The sequence below is a fragment of the Uranotaenia lowii genome, chromosome 3, assembly GCF_029784155.1.
Source record: "Uranotaenia lowii strain MFRU-FL chromosome 3, ASM2978415v1, whole genome shotgun sequence".
In the NCBI taxonomy this organism is placed as follows: domain Eukaryota; kingdom Metazoa; phylum Arthropoda; class Insecta; order Diptera; family Culicidae; genus Uranotaenia; species Uranotaenia lowii.
The window spans coordinates 118,428,983-118,452,117 of record NC_073693.1 but is presented as its reverse complement, the minus strand read 5'-3'; the positions used below and the strand labels follow the sequence as shown (position 1 = coordinate 118,452,117).

Sequence of the window (23,135 nt, the reverse complement as noted above, 5' to 3'; positions counted from 1 at the left end):
TTAAGTTATCTCGAAAATATGAGTTGGTAGAAAATAAAACTAATAACATATTTGGAATCATCATTCCCAAATTATTCAAAATAAAGTTTTTTTTTTCTATGCACCTCCAATTGAAAATTTGTATGGAGAACGCGGAAATTTGTTGTGATAATGTCACTTTCTTTGGTTTTTCTTTGTTATGTTGTTCCAGCGCGAAGAAAATTAAATTCCAAACCCTGAAACACACTGGAAACTTGTTTAAAGAACAAATGTTTTTATAATTTATTCTTCAAACTAAGATGACTAAAAATTTCAGCTTAAAACTAAGAATATGTGAAACATTTTTCAATAATGATACTAAAAAAAATAAAAAAAATAACTCCACGTATTCATCACGGTTTTGTTTAAATATGACGTTAAAAAACAGGTTAAGTGAATACTAAAATAAATTAAAATGAATACACTTTAAATAGGGTGAGTGCTCCTACTTTGGACCTAGAGCCTACTTTAGTCCTAAAATGCCGAAAATTGTAAATAATTCATTTTTCTAGCATAATATAAAGATACTACTATGCTCACAATGAACTCTTATTCTTCCTGAATCCAACCATACCGCTTTTTGCCATAAAAAGTGTTTCTAATAAAATTTTCGACGTTTTTAAAAGTGCACCTCCTCATCAGTAGTAAATCAGACAGCTCAATTAGTAGGGTGCGTTTTGTGAAATTTAGATGAACAAGGAAAAATCTCGTTTTTTTTCTGTTCAAGCCAAATTTTTTAGGGAAATTACTCTCACTGTGAAGAATATTAACTATACTAACTATTTTTCCTAAAATAAATTAAAATTTATGGAAAATCCGGAAAATTTGTGATGGGTCCAAATATAAGAGACTTTTGACTATGATGTTCCATTTTTAGACCTAACATCATCAAAACTTTGTTCCAATACCAACAATTCAACAAAAGTGCGAATTTTTAATTGAAGCATTATTCAGAACCCATATTTATTGAACATTTCAGCTCTACACAAAGCTTTACAGTTACACAAATAAACTTCAAGTAAGTAAACAAAAAAAGTTTCAGCTATTGTTCTGCTGATAGAGCTGACATGGAGTAAAAGTGTTTGAAATATTCATAACAGAAATTTATGTGTTTTAATCGTTAAAAATCTTTGATATTTTTTTACGATAATATTTGATTAAAGATTACATTTTTAAGGAATTTGTTGATTTATTTTCGAAAATTCATACTTTTTAAAGGAATTTTAGGTCTAAGTCCAATGAAAGGAACCAGTTAAGTACCAAAATAGGAACAGTAGGTTCAAAGATGGAAATTTCTATCATCCATATTTTTGCATATCTTTCAATAATGGCGATACTTATGTCGAAAATTTTCATTGATACTTGCAGAACAGATCATTAACTATAAACAAATTTCCTTAAAAATTTAAACCTCACGCCCATTTATGAAAAAAGCATGATTATTTAAAAACCACCGCTTAAAGGGTCCAAAGTAGGGCAACTAACCCTATATGATTTTTTTTTGACTGGTGAATGTAGTCTATATATGGGACGTTTCGGCTTCTCAGTCATGTAATTTTGAACAAAAACTAGAAACAGCACATTTTCTCAGTGTCCTACGTTTCGGCCATGATCTTGGCCATCATCAGGGATATCTATAAATTTATTTCATTGAAAAACATTTTGTTAAACATATTTAAGATAAAAAAATTTAAAAAAAATCGACTTACAGTGAGTGTACTGTTTGTCAAATGGTAGAATCCTGGCTATTGTATTGTTGTTGTTTTTCCTTTTTTCCTTCCGATCTGTTAAATTTAATTTATTGAACAATATTAATTTACCTGAATTTAGTGTATGGCATCATCTTTTCGCATCTCACTTACACAACAACACAAATGATATACAACACATCAGAATCCATCTCCAATAATTGTAACCATAGATAAAACATCTAACAAGAAGTGATAGCTAGAAGACAGACAAGTTAAAAACAACCGTAACATTTCTCAAAAGTGATTAATTATTCAATTTACACTGGTATGTACATCTTTTCATGCCATACACTAAATTCAGGTAAATTAATATTGTTCAATAAATTAAATTTAACAGATCGGAAGGAAAAAAGGAAAAACAACAACAATACAATAGCCAGGATTCTACCATTTGACAAACAGTACACTCTCTGTAAGTCGAAATTTTTTAATTTTTTTATCTTAAATATGTTAAACAAAATGTTTTTCAATGAAATAAATTTATAGATATCCCTGATGATGGCCAAGATCATGGCCGAAACGTAGGACACTGAGAAAATGTGCTGTTTCTAGTTTTTGTTCAAAATTACATGACTGAGAAGCCGAAACGTCCTATATATTGAATACACTTTTACCAAAACCAGTAGGATACCCAATTGTCAAGATTTACTTGATTTACTTGATTTATTTGACAAGATTTACTTTATCTTTTTCTAAAAGAATAATGTCAAGAATTTCGAGATAAAAAGTTGATTCCAAATTTCATTTAAAAACAAAACTCCACTTTCCTTCGAATACACCACTGGGTAAAAACTCCACGCAGTAATTCAACTGGTCCCATCTCCCAACAGAGTGTCAACAATTGGTTCTGCCACTTAGAGTAATTTGAAACGACTCACAAACGACAACAGCTACGACGGCGACAACAGGACTTGAATAACAGAAAATTTACCCGCCGAAAAAGGACTCAAACACTATTCTTACAGTAGCACCAACAGACAGACAGAAATGAGAGGAAAAGCAACAAACTCCGCCATACCGTTGGGACTAGCATTTCGGATAGCTTAATATAACCGTTATAAAACCGTCCACCGATTGGCGGGGAAACTGTCCCAAATTTTAGTCCGACCGGAGCCAAACAAAGTGTGTGTGTGTGATTGTATATGAGTATAAACCAATTAGAGAGCGCTTTCAATGTTCAATGTTTGCTTCCCATTTTTCGGTAGCAACCAATTCTAGAAGTGCACCTCCTCTTGCTCCTGCCATGGAGAATGAAGAAAGAAAAAATACTGTCACCATTTTTTTGCCCATTTATACTTTGCTTTCCGTTAAATTTGATTACAAAAGTTTCTTCTTATGCCTTTTTTTGCCTTTGTTTTCTTCTTCGGTTTCTTATTCCTTGGAGCACTCGAATCGAATTAACACCTACGTTTGACCTAGTTTGATTCCTTGCGCCAATTTTGTAAATTGATGTGATAAGATTTTTCTGATGACATTCTAGCGATTATCTGTCTGATTAGCGATCACAATTATCTGAAAATTGTGATAAATTGTAATTGATGTAGATGAGATCTCTGAAAACTATTTTAGAAGTGGATAAAGCCTAGGAATTCCCAACTACAAAAGATAACAAAATACAAATAGGGTAAATGAGACAGGGCATGTTTCCCTTTAAATATTGATGTACAAATGATGGAAAAATACTAAATAACTGAAAGAGTTAAGATTTTGATGAAAGGACGCCTACAAAATTTACTAAAAAAGTGTAAAACAACAAAAAGTTCAAAGCTAGAGCGAAACATTATCATGAAAAAAAAGTCTTTAAAAAATTTAATCAAAGATTTAAATAAACACCGAGAAAAACTGTTCAAGACATAAACGAGTAATATTCTTATTGCTTCAAAACCATCAATTTAAAATCTTTCAACTGTATTCAAAACCTGTAACATGCATTTAACTGCCAACGCATAAAGCATTTTAAAATGAATTTTGATAAGTGATAGTTGGAATCTGTATACGGCCTGAAGGCGAAAACTCCTCATAGTTTACGAAGAAACCAAATGATGTTGCCATTTGATACAGACGATTAAAAAACCTCGTTCCATATATTTTTAAAATCTAATCTGAATAGTTGGGTGTATAAATTCAATTGCGATAGTTAAACTCGTATTTCTTGTGCATTTAAAAATTAATTGAAAACTTGTCCTTCTATGCTCATTGATTTACTTGATCGATTGACTAACGTAATTTTCATATTTTGAAAAGCAGTCATAAACCTTGGCCGCATTTCTAATAAGATTTTCAATAAACTTTGACGAATACTGATCCATTTTTGTGTCATTTGAACGAAATGTTATGGATCGGATTATACCACCATCTTGACGGATTCGCTTCCCCTGCTCGACAATCCAAAAACTATCTCAACGGAACTTCGAGTAGCCACAGCATCAGGCAAACCCCTGCCGTTGGAGTGGGACTTCGAGTTTGACGTCACGTCACGAAAAACCACCAAGCGTTCCGACCTGATGGAAGCCTTTGGGTTGTATGACACTCCGATCAACGATTATTGCGAGCAACTCACAACTGTCAAGAATTTGTCATCGAGTAGTGCCCCTCTAAAAGCAAAATTTTTGGAGGTGTTCCAAGACGGCCTCGGGCGTTGCACAAAAACGAAGGCCACAAGCTGTATCGGCCAGTTCCTTTCCACTCACAGGGGCTGATAGAGAAGGAACTCAACCGATTGCAGAAAATTGGAGTGCTGGAGCCGGCCGACTACTCAGACTGTGCTCTACACATCGAGGCTGCTCGGAAGGCTCAGTGTGACGCAGATGGAGATCCGGTGTTTCGCATTTGCGGGGATTATTCAACGGGATTAAACGCTATGCTTTAGGCAAATAAGTACCTTTTTCCTATCCCTGACGACAACTTCGCAAAGCTGGCTGGCTGTAAGTATTTTGGTGTGATTGACCTGTCAAACACTTATCTACAGATGGAGGTAGAGTAAGAATCGTAACGGTATCCGCACGGACCCGGGAAGGTGTCTTCCATCTCGCAGATGTCACCGCCGAGAAATCTCACCGTGCTGCGTTCATTCTCGGGCGCCTTAAATTATTATTGCGAATTTCATCAAGGAGATGCACCAGCTCCTTAGAGCACTCGATCGACTGTCGAAGAAAGACGCAAAATGGGCCTGGTCAGATGACAGCCAACGTTCGTTCGATTGCTCGAGGAGCTACTCTAATCTGACGTGATGCAGACCCACTGCAACCCGACATTAGACATTGTGGTCGTCGCAGAGAAGGTTGTTACCAACTCGGTAACATTGCTTTTGTTTTTTTTTTTTTTTTTTCAATAATATAAATTGATGGGTCGGAGTTAGGATTTGAAATTGGCTAGCTTAGATTATAAAAGCAACGCAACGGTGAATTCAAATTCAAACACGTGGTGGTCAGCAAAAAGTATGCGAAACCGAAAACGCACATGCGTTGTACTGAAACGTTGCTTTCGCTTGAACGCAACGACCTCAACCACGCGTTCTGGAAGAACGCAAATAAGCAGCGCAGCGTCGAGACGCCGAATCAACTTGGCGAGTCAAGACGCTGAACCAAGTCTCTGGGTTTTCAGCGGCGAAAGTGAACGGACGTATCTAGCAAGCGCTCCGCAAAGTATGTGGACGATCATCCGAAACGGTCCGAACGATAAACCGTGCAGTGAGTGGTACCGTGGTGAATCGAAACCGAAATCCGAGATTTGCCAGCTCAAGCAACACCGACCAAACGAAAATCCAATCTAGGAGAGAGACCGGATCGCCCAGCCTTGCCGTCCCATCCTGGCGTCGCCTGGCGCTACCAGCCCCATCCCCTGTGCTTTTCTTCCGACATCGTGAATTCGCCGAATATACACCAAACAAAAGGTAACCCTCGTTGTTAGGAATCCATCCGAAAACTCTCCCAGCCCAACATACGCCCTGAGACCCAGGAACCAAAAGAGACCTTGAACGCCCAAACTCAATAGTCCCCGTGGCTTTAGACTAGAGACTGGGTGTTGCTGGGCAGCCCCTTTTGGGTTGACCCGTTCCTGGGGAAAAAGCAAAGTTTCACCTGGCGCCCAACGGCGCCAAACACGCCTCGTGAACAGGGATGCGGGCAAATCGATAAGGAAGCCCTCGCACTTGTCTACGCAGATACGAAGTGTCATCGATTGTTGTTGGGATGAAAGTTTGCTCTTGAGACAGACTTCTAACTACTGTTCCGCACTTTCGGATCACACAAGGGTATTGCGACACACACCTCAAACCAATTGCAGCGAACGAAACTTGTTCTGCTGTCCTACGGTTATTAACTACGTTCCCACGACAAAGTTCGGGTACGCGGATGTCCTCTCAAGACTCATCGTTTGGGTGACCAAGCCCGGAGAAGAGCACGTTATCGTTGATATGTACCTCGAGGACGATATGTCAGCGGTCTTGGAAGACTTCGTTGACAACACACCTGTCACTTCCAAGATGAACGCCGCTGCTATCGCTCATGGCAAGGTGTTCAAGAAAGAGGCTCAATACTTGGAAGATGAGTAGCCAGCCAGCCCAAATGAAATCGACAACCCGAACGTGCAGACTTTCTACCACCGAAAAGAGAGTCATTCCTTGATACAAGGCTGCGTTCTTTTCAGTCAACGAGTGATGGTGCCGGAAATTTACAAGAATCCAATTATAGAACGACTGCACCACGGTCACCCGGGCAGAGAGAGGATGAAATGTCTGGCTAGAAGTATCGTTTAGTGAGCACACATCGACAACCAAGTGGAAGAACAAGTGAAACATGACGTGGCCTGTGCAGCAGCTGTCACATCGCTTCCGCACTCTCCACCAGAAACTGGGTCATACCAGCGGGACCATGGCTACGCATTCACATCGGTTACGCGGGGCCAATCCATGGTTTCTACTAGTCCACTGTGATCATTGAGTTGATCTATTGTGGTATGACCCCGCGTCACTAGTTTTACTTTGCTATACTACATGACACTTCTGCACTATTGGTTGAAGTTGCAATTGTTTACCGGTAGCACTACGAGCACACCCAGCAAACATGAAATCGCATTAAAAATGATAACTCAAGTCTTCAAAAACGTTTCTGCGAATCGTAATTCCAACTAACGCAAGTAAAAGGTTGTAAAAATCGTTACTTGAAGTCGGATTAAATGGTTTAAATCGGATATGATTGAAAGTCCGCCATGTTTGCAGATTTTGAAGACGATTTCGTTCCTTTGCTTTCTCCCGCGTGGGTCAAGTGAGAGAACAGCTTTGTTGTTCTCTCTGCGACCAGCAGTGCAACCAGATTGCTAAAAATCAGATGATGTATTTGCAAGAATTGCCCAATGCCGGAGCAGGAAATATTGTCGCTGGCAACGGTTTGCATGCGTTGAGAGGAAAAAAATTGTGCTCTCTTGCATTCTTTCAGTATGTATGAATATGGTGTCGAAATCGTATACTCTCATCGTTTTAGCCAGAAGTTGAAAATTTGTATGTATATTGCCTCCACTTTGGTAGGTAAATGCTGTTTTTTCGAGTTTCATACGATCATTCTATAATGTATATGAAACGTATAACAAAGTTGCTGAGAAATATACCTACAAAAATGTTTGCTGGGCACACATAACTAGGTAGGATCTTCAAGTGTAATCTAAGTTCCCTTGTAAAGATCAATCCACATGCATGTGCTGCATCTTTGAGGCGTACAGTTCACTAATGCTAAAACCGCCAACCTTCATCATACTATGAGTGCCAGGTTATGTCACGACCGGGTTTCGATCTTATTAACGTTGGCTTTGAAGACAAGGATGCTATCCTCTAGGCCACGATTTTGCTGGCGATTTTTCAACAATGGACAATGTACCTTTAATTCCTATTAATCAAATCTTCTTGAAGTACACTTGACTTTTTTCACAACTTGAATGAGAAATTCCCAAATTTTAGTTATCACTGTTATGCATCCAAGTCGTATTCCTATGCCGGTGACGACGGTCACAAGGAGTTGAAGGGAAGTCCGACTACCACCAAGGTTCGATCACTATGTGATGTCTTGAGAAGGGAGATGCTTAACATGGCAAAACTGTCCATTGCGGGATGCTGCAACAACACACTCAGCTCCAAGAGTTTCGTCTTATAGCGAACACCAAAAAACAAACCACGTTAATGTAATCACTCTAGAATTTAAAGACCAGACTTAAAAATAAAAGTTCTTATGCTATTGTTATTTGCGTAGTTTATTACCGAAACACATAATTGATAGTTAAAGTAAGACGTGAGACGTAAAATGTGACATAAAAGACCTTAGGGGAGTAGTTTCAAATTTTAAAAGTAGAACGAGAGAAACTAAGATGTACAAAGTAAGAAGTTAGACGTAAGAGATAAGACGCAAAAAATATGAAGTGGACATAGGTCTACCAGAATAAAATTTCGGGAAGTAGGACATTTTGCTCAGAATACTATGAAAAAGTAACACGTTTTTCAATCTGAAGTAGGACGAAAAGTAGGACGCTTTGTTTTGTAATTTTTATTGTTTTTACACACATTTTTAATAAGAAAAGATGATATCACAACAAATTGAGATCAAAAACGTTATTTAACATTTTTAGGTAATTCTGTTTTTTAAATTCAATATTTCGTCGTTATTATTTATTTTTATTAAAAAAATTAAAGTTAATTTTGTCCTGGAGCATACTTTTCTGGAGAGCCGATTTTTTCTAGCAACTCTTCAATTTTCAACAAATAGGAATGGAACTCTGAACACAAACGTTTCGTAATTTCGAAATGCTGATGTCAAGTAACAGAAATTTAGTTCATCGCTTGAGCAAGGAAAATGATGTTTATTTTTTAATCCAACATGGAAAATGAAACATTGCTCCGTAATGAAGAAAAACTTTGCAAAATGAAGTACGGCATTCAAACATGGCTGTATTTGATGAAAACGTTGGAAAGTGAAAGCGGATGTATAAAAATTTTTCTAACACGGATGGCTTCTTATTTGGACTAAACTTGAAATCTGCTGTCGAGTTAAGCTGAAAATTTTTTTTGCATAAGTGATACAAAGGACACCTGAGTGTTCACTGTTAGACCAATTCGAGGTTCGTTTTAGAAGAATCGTACCCAGAAAATAAAAATACCATTGAACGTTGAAATTGAAAACGTATTTTTAAATTACCTGACGACATAGGATTCAAAATCACAGTTTTCAAAAATTATTGATCATATTTATCAATCGTTTTTCAAACTTTCACTTTCTTCTGCAAAGCGTTGAATTACCACCGAAACGCAATCGTATCAAAACATAAACAAAACAAAGGTTTTTATGGCACTTTCAAAGAAAAATACCTTACTTTGGATGAAATATTATAGTTTTGCATTGAAATGGAAAAGCGCCTATAAGGATCGTGAAAAATGGATCGAAATTATAAAAAACGCAAAGAAAAAAATTTTATAAACAAGATAATGGCCCTAATCGTATAAAAGTAGGACATTTTGGGTCCAAAATAGAACGGTAGGACAAGGGTCGAAAAAGAAGGACATGTCCTACCAAAGTAGGACGTCTGGTAAGCCTACGTGGACATGGGACGTAAACAATAAGCGTGAAACATGAAACGTAGGATTTATAGCAACGCAATGAAGAAAGGTAAACAAAAGGTGAGACATGGTATGAGATACGTGATAAGTAAAATACAGGCGTAATATAGAGGACATGAGACACCGAAAAGCAAACACAAGTGAGAAATAAAAAAGTGGAATGGAAAAAGATAGAAGTAAGAGATAGAATATGAGATGTTAAATGTGAGGATTTAATCTGAAACGTTATCTTTCGTTCATTCCACTCCCAATCTGTTAAGGTTAATCGCAGATTAAGTACCTTCTTAAGAAGTTTCCAGGTTTCAATTCAAAAGGACTCAAAAAAGGAAAATCCGAGTTACAATCTTCCGAATACTAAGTAAAAGATAAGTGTAGAAGACATCTGCTGATCACATTCATGAAATAAAAATAAGAAAAATCAATCTTACTATAAATAAGCCTTCATAATTATTTATATTCAATGCAATTAAAAATTTAAACACCTTAATAGATTTTTGTAGGGCATCTGAACTTTAGAGCTCTTTTATCAAGCTTATGAAATATGTGAAAACAACCATTTCTCAAAAATTTTAGACACACTTTCTTGATCTACTGTAAAATTATACGCATAAAACTAAGTTATGTCCATAACCTGAACTGTAATCTTTCGCTGACACAGCACACGTTCTCCTCACAATGAACATTATAACTATGCAGTAAACACTAAACAGGTCTGATGATTTCCCAGTGATAGCAATAAACACAATAAACTATTTTCACAAGCTTTACATATGTTGCTTGAGTTCTTTCTTTTAAGTTATCATGCTGTAGACAAACATATACTTTCTGCCAGAAGAGTTAAGTTATTGATTATTAGACTGAGATTATTTCGAGTCATTTATATAAATATAAATTTTATGCTGAACAACTTTTTAAAAGAGTGTACATTAGAATATCTTCAGATGACCAAGTTATAGCCTGTGGAATGGAAGCATGTACATTAGACCGCTGCAAAAAATGACTTTTTGCTCCCATATGTTTTTCCGATGCCTTTTGGGTCACCAAGCATCAGTGTAAAATTTGAGATGATTTGGTTGATTCCTGAGTTAGCGCAACGCGATTAAATTTTGTATGGAAATTTGTATGGAAGAAGAAATTTTTGCACATTAAATCATCCACAAAATTCAAATATGCTTGAAATGAAGTCGGTCTTTAATTTTTAGTTTTGACTATTCTTAAGCTTCATTTTTTGCTTACAAAACAAGCAGCTAAGAATTCCATGAAAAAAGTTATAACCATTTCAAAATAAAAAATCTGAATCCATTGAAAAGTATTAAAAAATGGCAGCCTTTGCTTGCTAGAGCTGTTAATAATTGCATGAAATGTTTTTGCAAAGGCTTTATATGTCAATAAGTTCTTTGGCAATGCAAAGCAGTTTTTTGAGATTTTTTATTTCCGTCATACTGTTGTACAGCTTTCAAACAAGCAGTGAAAAACGATATAATTAAAAAAATGAATTTTGAAAACAAAAATTTTATAAAACATTGAATATCTTTCCTGGGGTACAATTTAGGTTTGTGCTTTGTTCACATGAAATGTACTGCAAGAATCAAGGAACATTTTTCATCCAAAGTATTATTTCTTGGAACTTTCAGAACATCTCTGGCGATTTTTGAATGAAAAATTTTGTTTTCCCATACAAATTTCCATACAAAATTAAAACTCGTTGCGCTAATTCAGGACTGGATGGATCGCTTCCAAAAATTTTATTGCTATTTCTGGCAGCAAAAACAATCAAAAAAAGTTATGGGAGGTGTAAAAATTTAAGAATTTGAAATTTTCATACAAAGCTTGCAGCGGTCTAATGTACATCTTTTGGCGTTGAAGGAAGTTTAACTTCTCCCGGCTGCCAGATATAGCGACATGTTCGACGAATTTTTTGAAAGATGTTTTCCTTCAAATTTTATGATTGATATTATCGATGAAATTTCTGATATGAGACAAAAAATTTCAACCGAGAAGTTCAAGGTTATGTTCTTTCGTATAAAGTTACTTATAATCTGATGGTATTCATTTGAATATAGTTTCAAGTCGGTACTCCATCCTCTAAGAAATTTTAAGCAAACCACATAACTAACTCTACTTTGGTTACTTTCCAAACTAACATTTAATTAGCATGGGCATTTGACTAACCTCGTTTCTTACCAATCTCAACCACCCGCTGACTAACAAACTAACAAACGTCCCAATCGTTCTCGAAATGCGCCACTTTCATTGATTGTGTGTCACTCGAAATGCACCGTGTCCGTCCGAAAAATCCAGACACACCAACAACATTCCACCAAATTTCACATTTCACAACCACTTCTACTCCTCAAAAAGGAGATCGTTGTTAGCTCAGAAAACGCACTCGAAATCTGACCAGAGTCCCCCCCAAAATTTACCTTTTAAAGTCGAAAACTTATTTCAACGAGCAGGAAACCATTGAAAACGAGTTCCAAACGGCCATGGCAGCCTCGAAGCAAGCAGCAGCGGCCACAGCATCAGGAAGTGCGACAAGTGGCGCGTCTCCTGCAGGAGCTACTTCCGGTGGTGGCCCAACTTCCGGTGGCACTCGTTCCCGGCCAAACAGTGCCGTAATAATGGAGGAGGGCATGCAACAAGGTGCCGCGGCATCGGACACATCCCGGAAGCGTGGTGTCCCGAGGCAGGGCACCACGGTCGAAACCAAGATCAATGAAATTGGCGTCATGGAAACGAGCTTTGTAAGTTTGCTTTCGGTCCGGTGCGTGGTTCATTTGTTGTTGCCTAACTAGTTAGTCGCGTGGTTACGAACCGTAAATTTACCGTGCCTTCAGATGGGACTAGTTTTGTTTGTAGTGTGTTGTTTGAGAGGCCAAAGGCAGCACCAATGCAGTTTGTGCAAGCAGAGAAAGGCTTCGGGCTAGAGTTCTTGATGCGAGTTGAATACATCTTGGACCCTTCGGACCCTCGATTGCCGAAGCAATAAATATGTAGATATAGTCTGAATTTTCATAATCCCCATGAAATGTTAATCAAAGATAACAAAGGACTCAAAAACCCTCTTTTCAACAGTATATTAAAAATGATATTGAAACTTTTGACAATCCAAATAGCTGAGATAGTTTTATATGGCTCTTATTTTTTTTGTTTCGATTATAGTCGTTTTAACATCTTTATGTCATTCGCGACTTATATCAACGATGAAATTGGCGGACAAGTCATTGAAAAACTTATTCGGTACAACTATTATCGATGTTTACTCTTGGGCTCGAACTCACGGACATCGGCTCAGAAAGCAACTGACTTGCCAGCTGAGCTATATCACAAGCCCCATATGGCTCTGATGAAACTTAGACTGTGTTTTCAAATGTTTCTTTTGAGTTATTCTCAGGCTTCATTTTGCTCATCTTGATCAAAAGGGGACAATGAAATTTTGTTGATACAAAATTAAAATCAGAACAAATATTTTCCATTTTTTTTATCTGATATTAAAATCCACTAACAAGAAAATGTAGATATAGTTCACAATCTTCCCTTCTCGCTCTCTATAGATAACTTCCAATTCAGGTGCCGACCGACCGGAAATGGCATTTTTACATAATTCCATAACTCGTGTCCTAGCCTCCGGAACAGGTAGTAGTAGTTTTACTTTTTTTTCTGCTCCCAACAAAATTTCCATACCCACACTACACTGACACAGTCAGAAATATTAAGACTAATATTCGTTTCCCATTCATGGAATTAACCCGAAAAAGGAAAGGACGAAAAATAACACCCTTCCCTGGCCTAAGGCACTACCTTGGTTCTAGGTACTATCCTCGAAAACCTTTTGTTTCACGGTCCTACAAACCTCAGAATGGAACCACATACACACACCCATTCCAATTTTTTTCGGTCGCCATACTCGTGCTTATCACGAATACGTAAATTGCTGCTCGAACGAAAAGGTTGAACTAATGGGCTAAATAAAGAACATGCCCACCTTCATCCTGCGGCACTGGGAGCCTGAAAATAGTGAAAACAAAATTCTGAAAAAATCTTTCAAATGACACAGAAAATGTCGTAGAAAACATCATTGACAAAAACAACGAAATTTGACAGTAACATTTTTCACCAAAAATATTTTTTTCCGTGCTAAGGAATCGGGTAACCTCATCAACAGGGCCAGGGCCATTTCCGTGTCGTGAATGAAAGATGGAGGCAGGGTTAATGGTAGGATTATTTTTCTTACCGGATAGATCGACGGGAGGGGGAAAACTCAAGTAGTTGGGAGGAACCTGCTCGAAACCTAATGAATAACACTCTCGCTCTGGCCCCAAGTATGCTGTTGGCATTTTAATTAAGCACTACTAGCTTCATATTATTTGCAGCAAAAAGGCTTCGAGCAACGCGTGTCAAACATCAATAGTTGATTTAGGTTTGTTTTTTTTCGTGTGAGAAAAATGAAATTAATAGAAGGGTTCCAGGAAAAATTGATTTTCATGTGCTAGGAAGAACAATTTTTAAATTAATTTGAAAAAAAAACTGATCAAAAGACAAAATATATAGAATTGCATCGAACAACAAACTTTAATCAAATATTTTTATTCATGAAAAAAATATGATGAACAATAAAAAAACAGAAAAAAAACTGTACAAATGTCTTTTATAAAATAATGAATACGTTTTTGAAGTTTTACTTATAGAAAAAACAATTATTGTTAACTGAAAAACAACTAAATAGAAAAATACACGTTAAACTATTCAAGTAGAAACAAATTAAATTCAAAATCATTATAAAATAAAGTGTTGTTTAATTAGCTAATCGCCGCGATAAGTTGTATGTTTTTGCTATCGACTTTTTTCGGCGAATAAATAACTACAAAATTACTTGCCAGTTGGTCCGGACGTTTCGAGCTACTTTTGGCTTTTCACTCCTCTTCAGCGCACCTTAAATTAAATTTATTTTTCTATAATATACCATTTTACCATAATATTTTAAACTTACTTAATCTAGCGATCGATACCATCAATACCATCGACTGTATATACCCTTATTAGGATATATTCAAGGTTATTAGATCACAAGGTTCTCTGACTTTGTCAGTAAGTAGGCGAGGAGAGCGTGGTGAGGTTCAGTTAGTTTGTTTGTAAACATCGGAAAATTTGTACGAGCTGAGGGCATTGTTAGTAAACAAACTCTACGTAATCCATAGAAGCCAAATCAAAAAGGCTGAATCGGGAGTTTCTCATATCGTTACAACTCCTATATATACACACCTTGGATATATTGGCAGTTTTACACGAACACCACCTTAGCAGGAGGCCTCAGCCCTAATCCAAACTATGGGAGAACAGAATCAAATTTTTGAGAAGGACGTACGCGATTTTCCGCTACTAATATCGACAAATAAGCCCTGTGGAAAAGCGATACACAGATTTTCGTGTTTTGATTTTTTTGTGTGTTCAGGTGTGCCAAGTGCATTGATATTTGGAAAATGATTTAATATTTTTTTTAATTGCATTGTTATTAAAAAATCGAATAAAGTGTAAGAGCCCCAAATGACCCGACATTTGAAAAAGTTATGCGCTGCAGGCTAAGATAGATCCTCGGGCTAGTAGAAGGTCTCATGCCAAATTTGGGCCAAAATGGATCACGGGAAGGGGTCACTCAACAAGCCTGAAGTTTGTACGGGATTTTGAGACATTTTGTACGGGAGAAATATGAAAAACCAGTTTTTCATGAATAACTTTGGTTTCCTTGGGCCGATTTCTTTTGAAAACGGGTTTTCTTAAAGCTTGAATTATGGAAAATATCGTATCCGAAGACTGCAAAACAATTCGAGTTAAAATTAAAAAGTTGTTAGGCTTCAAAAACAGGCCAACTTTTTTAAGGGTGGTATTCATCACGGTTAATGCTGGGTCGAAATGTTTGAACGTTTCGACACATAAACAATTATGAAAACCACCCTTAAAAAAGTTAGCCGATTTTCGAAGCCTCATAACTTTTTCATTTCAACTTGAATTTTTCATAATTTGAGCTTTAAGAAAACCCGTTTTTAAAAGAAATCGGCCCAAGGAAACCAAAGTTATCCATGAAAAACTGGGTTTTCATGTTTCTCCCGAACAAAATGTCTCAAAATCCCACACAAACTTCAGGCTTGTTGAGCGACCCCTTCCCGTGATCCATTTTGGCCCAAATTTGGTATGAGATCTTCCACTAGGATCAATTTTAGCCTGCAGCGCTTAACATTTTACAGGTTTTGAATTTTCCTTACAAATTTGGGGCAGTCTTGAGTGCGTGCATATATTCATCGTTTTTATTGCAGCAACATTTCTCAGGATACAAAAAAAAAAACAATTCAAAGGTTAAATCATAAAATTTTTAAATGTTATGTATGTATGTATGTTGGTTATCCACCGTGGGTGCACGGATTCACCGCAGTTTCTGCCTAAGTATGTGCTCACGTGCATTCTTAGATTATTATGTTTGGCAAATCTCCAATGCAACGCGTACACCACACCCGGACCCCATGGCTTCGTATGAACTGTTATGGATAAATGTATCGTGTTGATGTACGTTTATTTCGGAAGTATGAGTCAATCAGGTGGGCTAGTTTACTTACAGGTATTCCGGCATCCGTGTATATACCTGGCCAGCTGGCAACTGATTGAACATACTTATTATATAGTCAGTTATATGAGGAAACACATCTTACCTGTCGGCAACTTATGGGATTCGAACCCAAAAGTTTTTCTCGCCGATACCGGGAATCGAACCCAGTACGCCTGGCATACCAGAACCAGACTCGCGCCAGCCTATCCACTAGACCACATCGGCGCTCCATAAAATTTTTAAATGTTATACATTTTTACTCAGTGAAGTCAGTGAATCCAATCGAATTCATTTAAAGAACAAAATTCATCTATGTTATATAAACGTCCAGAATGATTTTAGAATCAGATTTAAAATGAAAAGATAACTTTTTAAGAATTTAAAGGAGGAAATCAGGCGAGTTAACCAATCCATAGCTTGATAATAAAACTAAATACTTAAATTTAAACAAAAATTTGAACAACCAAATTAAAATTCTAAATTTTCACAAACTTTAAAAATGATTATTCGAGAAATTCTAAAAGTATTTTCAGAATTTTTAAAGCAATTTTATTGAACTTACCGTCTATTGATGAAGCTTTGTAAATTAAGAGCTATAAATTATTAAAAAATTATTGAAAATAATAAAAAGCCATAAAAATATGTGATTACGAATTCTAATTTTAAAGTGCTCAAAAATAAAGAGTTCGATTCGTATCTTATTCTTGAACAACTTTTACTATCTCATTCTGTATTTTTAATACAAAAACTTTTAATTCTGATTCAATGGAATATTTTTGCAACCGATTGATTGATTTTTTTTAAATACATTTATCATTTCCAGCTTTTTAACTCTGTCTAAGACATTTCATGAAGAAAACTGATTTTTTTATATTAATTTGACCTTCAACCAGTGCAATTTTCAATTCATTAATATAGAGAATTATTTTTAGCCTTCCTTTGCGGTCAGGGTCAGTGATGTCAACCTTCCAGATTTTTTCTGGATCTTCCAGACTTTTTGGACTTTTGCCAGACATTTTTTTTGTTTTCCAGACTTCCAGATTTTTGCCACTTCTTCCAGACATTTTCAGACTTTTGAGTTTCGACGTGAATTTTCTGACAAAACAGTCAAAATTCAAAATATTCGTTTCAAAATGGCAGAAAATGATTCGAATAAGTAATTGAAGAGTGAGAAATGCCACGAAGATGGTAGTAAAACAGGACGTAAAGCATAAAACGTAGTACCGCCGACATCACCACAATAGTCTCAGGCATTGATAGTGTATATAATGTATGAATATTATGAAGTAATGAGTGTTATTCGCTAAAAACTTTAATATGGCTATCTAGCGACCAAAAACAAAAAAAAAGGTCATCACCTATAAAGTTTGCTATCCAGACTTTTCCACACTTTTCCAGACATTTTTTCAAAATCTTCCAGACATTTCTGAAAAACAGTTGGCATCACTGGTCAGGGTCTATATTAAGGTTGCCAGATTGTCCGGTTTTATATTTTTAATACAACATTTTGGAACAGTTCGACCCGGCCCGGTAGCCTAGATTTCATTGTAAACAACCCGTATTTTCTCGCATTTATGCACTTTATTTGGAAAATCAAAAAACTATTGTGTTGTGTTTTTTGTTGAATTTAAAGCAAACCTTTTTGAGCAAGTTTAGCGAAAAAAATCATCAAAGTTTTTTCGGGAGCCGAAAATACCATTTAAAATCTGTCGATAAGTTTTGATGAAAACTTTTGATTTCAAGTTTTTTTGTTGATTAATTTCTGAGTTTTGACAAAATTTACTCGGGTATTACCTGGATTTTTGGTCCTCAGTTTTGAATTAAATGCTCAGATTTTTCCAGGTTTTTATATAAAATAGCCGGGATTCAACTGACCCGAATACCTACATGTTGAAACAGTTCTGACAACCTTATTCTTTATGACCTGAACTGTACCTTCATGATGCACATTTTCCGGAACGGTTGAAGCTAGTTTATATGAGTTTTTTTTTAATATTCCTTAAATGAGATGGCCTTCAATTATCAATTTCTTCAGATTTTTGAACAGGTTTGCCAGACTCACCTAGCAAAAAAACTGAACAATTAGCTGGTTAAGGTCATATAGACCCGGATTACTGTTTTGAATATAAAATCAAAACTACAAAACCGTTTTTTTTAAATTGTATTATCAATTTCTTCAGATTTTTGAACAGGTTTGCCAGACTCACCTAGCAAAAAAACTGAACAATTAGCTGGTTAAGGTCATATAGACCCGGATTACTGTTTTGAATATAAAATCAAAACTACAAAACCGTTTTTTTTAAATTGTATTAGGCTGGAACAAATATCAATTTCTTCTTTTGTCACCCCCCGAAATTTCGAATGTCGAAATTTCCAAAAACCCGAAGGGGGGAAAAATAAAGTTTGAAGTATTTTATGTTAATTTCGACAAAAAATTCAAATATCCGCAAGATTGCAAGATTAAAATACAAGTTTTGGAAGATTCGAGTTTATCCACCTTTTCTAATCTTGATGTTTTTTAATTATTCGATAAAAAAAACTCGATTTATAGGTTTTGTGCAATGATATAGTATGCAATTTAGTTGCATACAAGCTTTCGTGCGGTTTATTCCAATTTATTTGTTTTTCGCATTATTTTTTTTATTGTCCCCTCCTTGCGATGTTCCAACTCCGAGTGACAAAAGAAGGATTTGAAATTTTTTCCGGCCTTATTTAAAAGTTGTTAATATTATTAAATATTTTTGGCTTTTTCGGTCTTTTCAGTATATCAAACAAATGTCTGCTATCAGATGCTATCAAAACATATTTTGGTTTTGTTTTTATGGGCTTTAGAGTCCTACATTAAAGTAAAAAAGGTCCTTCGATATTGGGTGTTTTGTAACAAACATAACCCGTTTTTCTGAAAACGTTTTGAAACTTTCTAGATTAAAAATTTATAAGATTTTAGATAGATTTGGAACATATATTTCAACAGTAAAAGTACTTGATTTTACAGACCACAGCTGGTTTTTTGAAAAGTTTCCTTAAAATGTTTAAACAATGAATTAATAACAATAATTTTATTAAGGTTCTCAATTCAGGAATTTTTGTTGTTCAAATAATTTTTCTATTAAATTACACTTATTTCTAGTTGAAAGTGATAGATTTATTTAGAATTTGAATACTTAATGGTAGAATTTTTACATTTTGAGAACCAAATGTGAGGTATTTTGATTTTTGTGTTATGCTTTTCGTAACATTACGCTAAACTATTCGGAAACGTTGTATTTATTTATCAAGAAATATTATTAGAAATGGAAAATGACCCATTAAGGAACTAGAGAATTATTAGGTCAATTTTATGTTGAAACAAGGCACGGCAAACTCCAGAAATCCAGAAAAATCACTAAAAAAAAGGATTTAGTTAAATTTTAAGGAATTTTAATGTTTTGACAAAACACATATTTTTTCAAACCCAATTTTATGAATATTAATTTATTATTCAGTAAAAAAAATTGTTTTCAAAATGATAATTTCTGATTTTTCAGTTTTTCTAAAATTTCCATTTAAGGCGTATGACATAAGAAACTGACAACCTTTTGGATTGAATGAAATTTTGAATCAGCTAAAATTCATCTGTCATTGATAAGCTTCGTTTTTCGAAACGGGATGGTCACGATCTTTGTTCAAAAATGCTATCTTTTTTGACCATTTGGTTTTTTTGGCTAAACTTTCAGACGCCACCAAAATTTCTATTTTTTTCTTCATAAATAGACGGTGATTAGGGAGACGTTTTCAAAATGGTATAATTTATGAAAATCGGTTCAGTAGTTTTGGTTATACAGCCAAAATAGTAATCCGGGTCTTCATGACTCTAGCCGGCTAATTGTTCTTTTTTTTTTAACCGTAAAGAGATGTTAATCAAATTCACTTTAATTCGAATCGAATTTCAATTTTTTAAATGAAAAATACAACTAGGTATTTTTTTTCATTCGATATTTATTGTTCATTGTAAGATTCTTCAACAAAGTTTTTGAATAGCACGAACATTTTTGAAAGCTAGTCTTAATATTTATTGACTCAATCTTAATATTTTGAACCATGACTGCCAAAAATTCATGATCACATGCATATTTAATAATTTTTCAATGCCTTTGTTATTCTTTATGTAGAACTTGATTGTGAATCAAGTTTGAATTTATAAATTACAACAGAAATTAAATACATACATTGAGTCCGATTGAGTTAATTTCAATGAACCTAGATCGAAAACTTCCAAAATTTACACTGAGGAGCCAAATTTGAAGATGGAATATTTCAAATCGTCTTCAAAACACTGGGGTTTGAATCAGAGAAGCTTTGTTGATCCAAGCCCATGATGGTAAAAATTTGAAATCAGACAGCAGCACAAATCAATTCAAATTTAAATAATTTAGAAAAATTAATTTATTTTTTATAGACATTAAACAGTTTTTTTAACAGAGTATAAATTCAACTTCTCCCTTAGACTTTCTGAAACATCGAATCTTTTTCTAATTGATTTTTATTACATATTTTATTTTTAATAAGAAAAAGTTAAGATAAATCAAATCTTCCATTAAGTTTGGCTTCATAAATATTTGGATTTATTTATTTAAATAAATTAACCATAGAGAAAAATTTTCTTTTAAATCTTCGGAAAATATTGAAAGTTGTCAATACCAAAAACAAGAAGAAAATTTAAAGGACCAAAGCTTTTCAAACATTGCATGAAGAAATCTTGAATGAAATTAAATAAAACAAATTAAATTTGAATAAAAAAAATAGTTTTACTTGAACCCACTAACGGATTTAAAGAAGTCGTTTGTTTCATTTAATAATTTCATTGCATATCAAATCATTTCAAGAATAGAAAATTTTAGAATTAATTTAAGGTTTGATAATATTTGAAATAAAGAGGTATTTAAAATATACATTTTTCAATATAGCTGGGGAATCAATAATTATCAGTAGATATAACCTAATCAATAAGAATAAGAGCAAAAACATCCAATGAAAAAAAGTTAATTCTCAATTCTGAAAAAATAATTTGTGAGCATACAGAATAAGTAAACTACGGTAAAAAAGGCAACATATGAAAATTCAAAATCAAGGAAAAACATAATTCAAGTTCATACTCATAACTAGCAACCACTTGAATGCCTAACACCAGAATTCCGAGTGAAAATTACACAAGATGTGAATTTAAATTCTGATTTTTTTTTAAATTTCGATCATAAATCTCAATTCTATTTGTAAATTTTGAGTCTTTACTTTATTTTCAATTCAAATTCTAATGTCTGGTTACGAATTTTGATCTCTTAAATTTAGTTTTGGTTATAAAATCATTCCTTTATTCTGATTAAATTAAGTTGTTTCTTTAAGGTTTAAGGTCCATTTGAAATAGAAAATCCTCTTTATTATAATAATAAAAATTTTTGGAAAGTCTAAAAAACACTTGTAAACCAAGGTTTCTCATAGTTATTTGAACGATCAATTTAGACAAAAATGTCATTCAAAAATCGACATCGACCAAAACTTCATTTTCGAGCAAAAAATAAACTAAGCCTCTGCTCAACAGTTTCGAATGAAATTGTTTTAATTAAAATACATTATAAGTAAAAAAACACAAAGTACTCAAATATGGAATAAACATTTAAATACAACGCAAAGAATTAAACAACTCATTAAAAAAATAAGATATGTAAAAATAATAAACATTCAAAAAAAGAAATTAATAAATAAAATGACCCACATGATGATACATCAAATAAAATAACGCCAGTTTTTTTTTACGTACAGAATTTAAACCAACATTCGGAAAAAAGAGTAAATTCAAGTAACTACTTAAACAAAACCTACACCTACAAATTGTTTTTAGGATAGTTTATCAAGATTAAAACCTTTCAAATACGTACACCCACCAACAATGATTTCCGTCTCAAAAGCCACTCAAGAATACATCAATTTTTGTTGGCCATTAGGATAGGGTTAAAACAGCAATATGACTCAAAAAAAAAACATCTGAACAGGTGTATGGCACCTGATGTTTCTCAGTCCCATCATTAGCCGTACCTCACCATAAGCTTATCTTGATTGCCAGATAGGGAAAGAAAAATCTCGTTCGGTTTGCTGTGAACAGCCATCTGGAAAATCGATACCAAGTCTTTTTTCCGGTCCTAAATAGAGATAAATGCGTTCAGGGGTCAAGCAGCAAGCTGAAGGGGAGATATTGTAGCTTAGCTAGATTACCTGTCGGAGGCTCTCTTAGGGGGTGGCGCGTTAATCTTGTAAATTAGAAGAAATTAGTAGAATCACCTGTAAGGTTTATCCGAGCGATTTTCCTCTTACTGAATCATGAGCATGCCGGTTCGATTTTTTTCAAACAAATTGAAGTGATTTTTATGAATGTCTTTCAGAAAAATCTGTGAAAATATTATGTTTTTGTTCTCTTTTTAAATTCTTTATTATTGCTTGATTTGGATTGAATTTTTCAAACTGTAAAAGTAAATCATACTGGTTTTAATTAGGTTTTTTTATATTCATTTTGATTATTTTTCCAAAACTTATTTCAATGTATTTGTCGATTGTGTCTGTAATGCAATTATAATTATTTAGAATGAATCATTTTTAGTTCAAACCCGTAAAACCACCTGCTTCCGAATCCTATGACAGTACATAACGATTAAAAAAAACCTACTAAACCAAGAATGCATAAAATAATTAGTCGTTTCTCATATTTTTTTACAAACTTTTAAACGCTTCATGGATATTATTTTACGTAGCCGGTAAGTGTTACTCCGCTTCATTCCCTTCTCTCTCTATCTCTGTCTATATCCTGCAGCAGAACTCCCATATAGCCGGGGGAGACTTTTTCTTGCACAGCAACAGCAAGGTTTTAATTCCATGAAACAATGCAGAACACATGAGATCCAAATAACTATAAATTCCACTGGAGCCCTACAGCAGTCCACTTACTTCCCTACTGTCTCCACCACAAAGTTCATCCTCCCTCTGTCTAGCAAAAAGTCCTTTCCTCTATGGTGGAATGCAACCGAACTCTTTTCTAGGTCAAACTTTAACTCCCACGTGCATACCTTGCAAGGTAAAAAAATTTACTTGCACCTTACCCGTTCGTTGGACACACAAAAATGCACAACAACAAAAGAACTAC

General features: G+C 34.7%; 1 protein-coding gene across 25 annotated transcripts in view; it reads left to right on the top strand.

The window, feature by feature from the left end:
- Positions 1 to 23,135, top strand: part of LOC129755407 (gamma-aminobutyric acid receptor subunit alpha-4) — a 706,839-nt gene that overhangs the window by 645,322 nt on the left and 38,382 nt on the right. For 11 of the 25 annotated variants that reach the window (XM_055751878.1, XM_055751872.1, XM_055751879.1 and 8 more), the window contains one exon: positions 11,799 to 12,110. The exons of 13 other annotated variants lie outside the window; for them this stretch is intronic. In XM_055751878.1, coding sequence (XP_055607853.1) covers positions 11,799 to 12,110 — 312 coding nt within the window. The remainder of the gene's footprint in view (positions 1 to 11,798; positions 12,111 to 23,135) is intronic. One more of the 25 variants, XM_055751873.1, reaches the window with a different exon arrangement.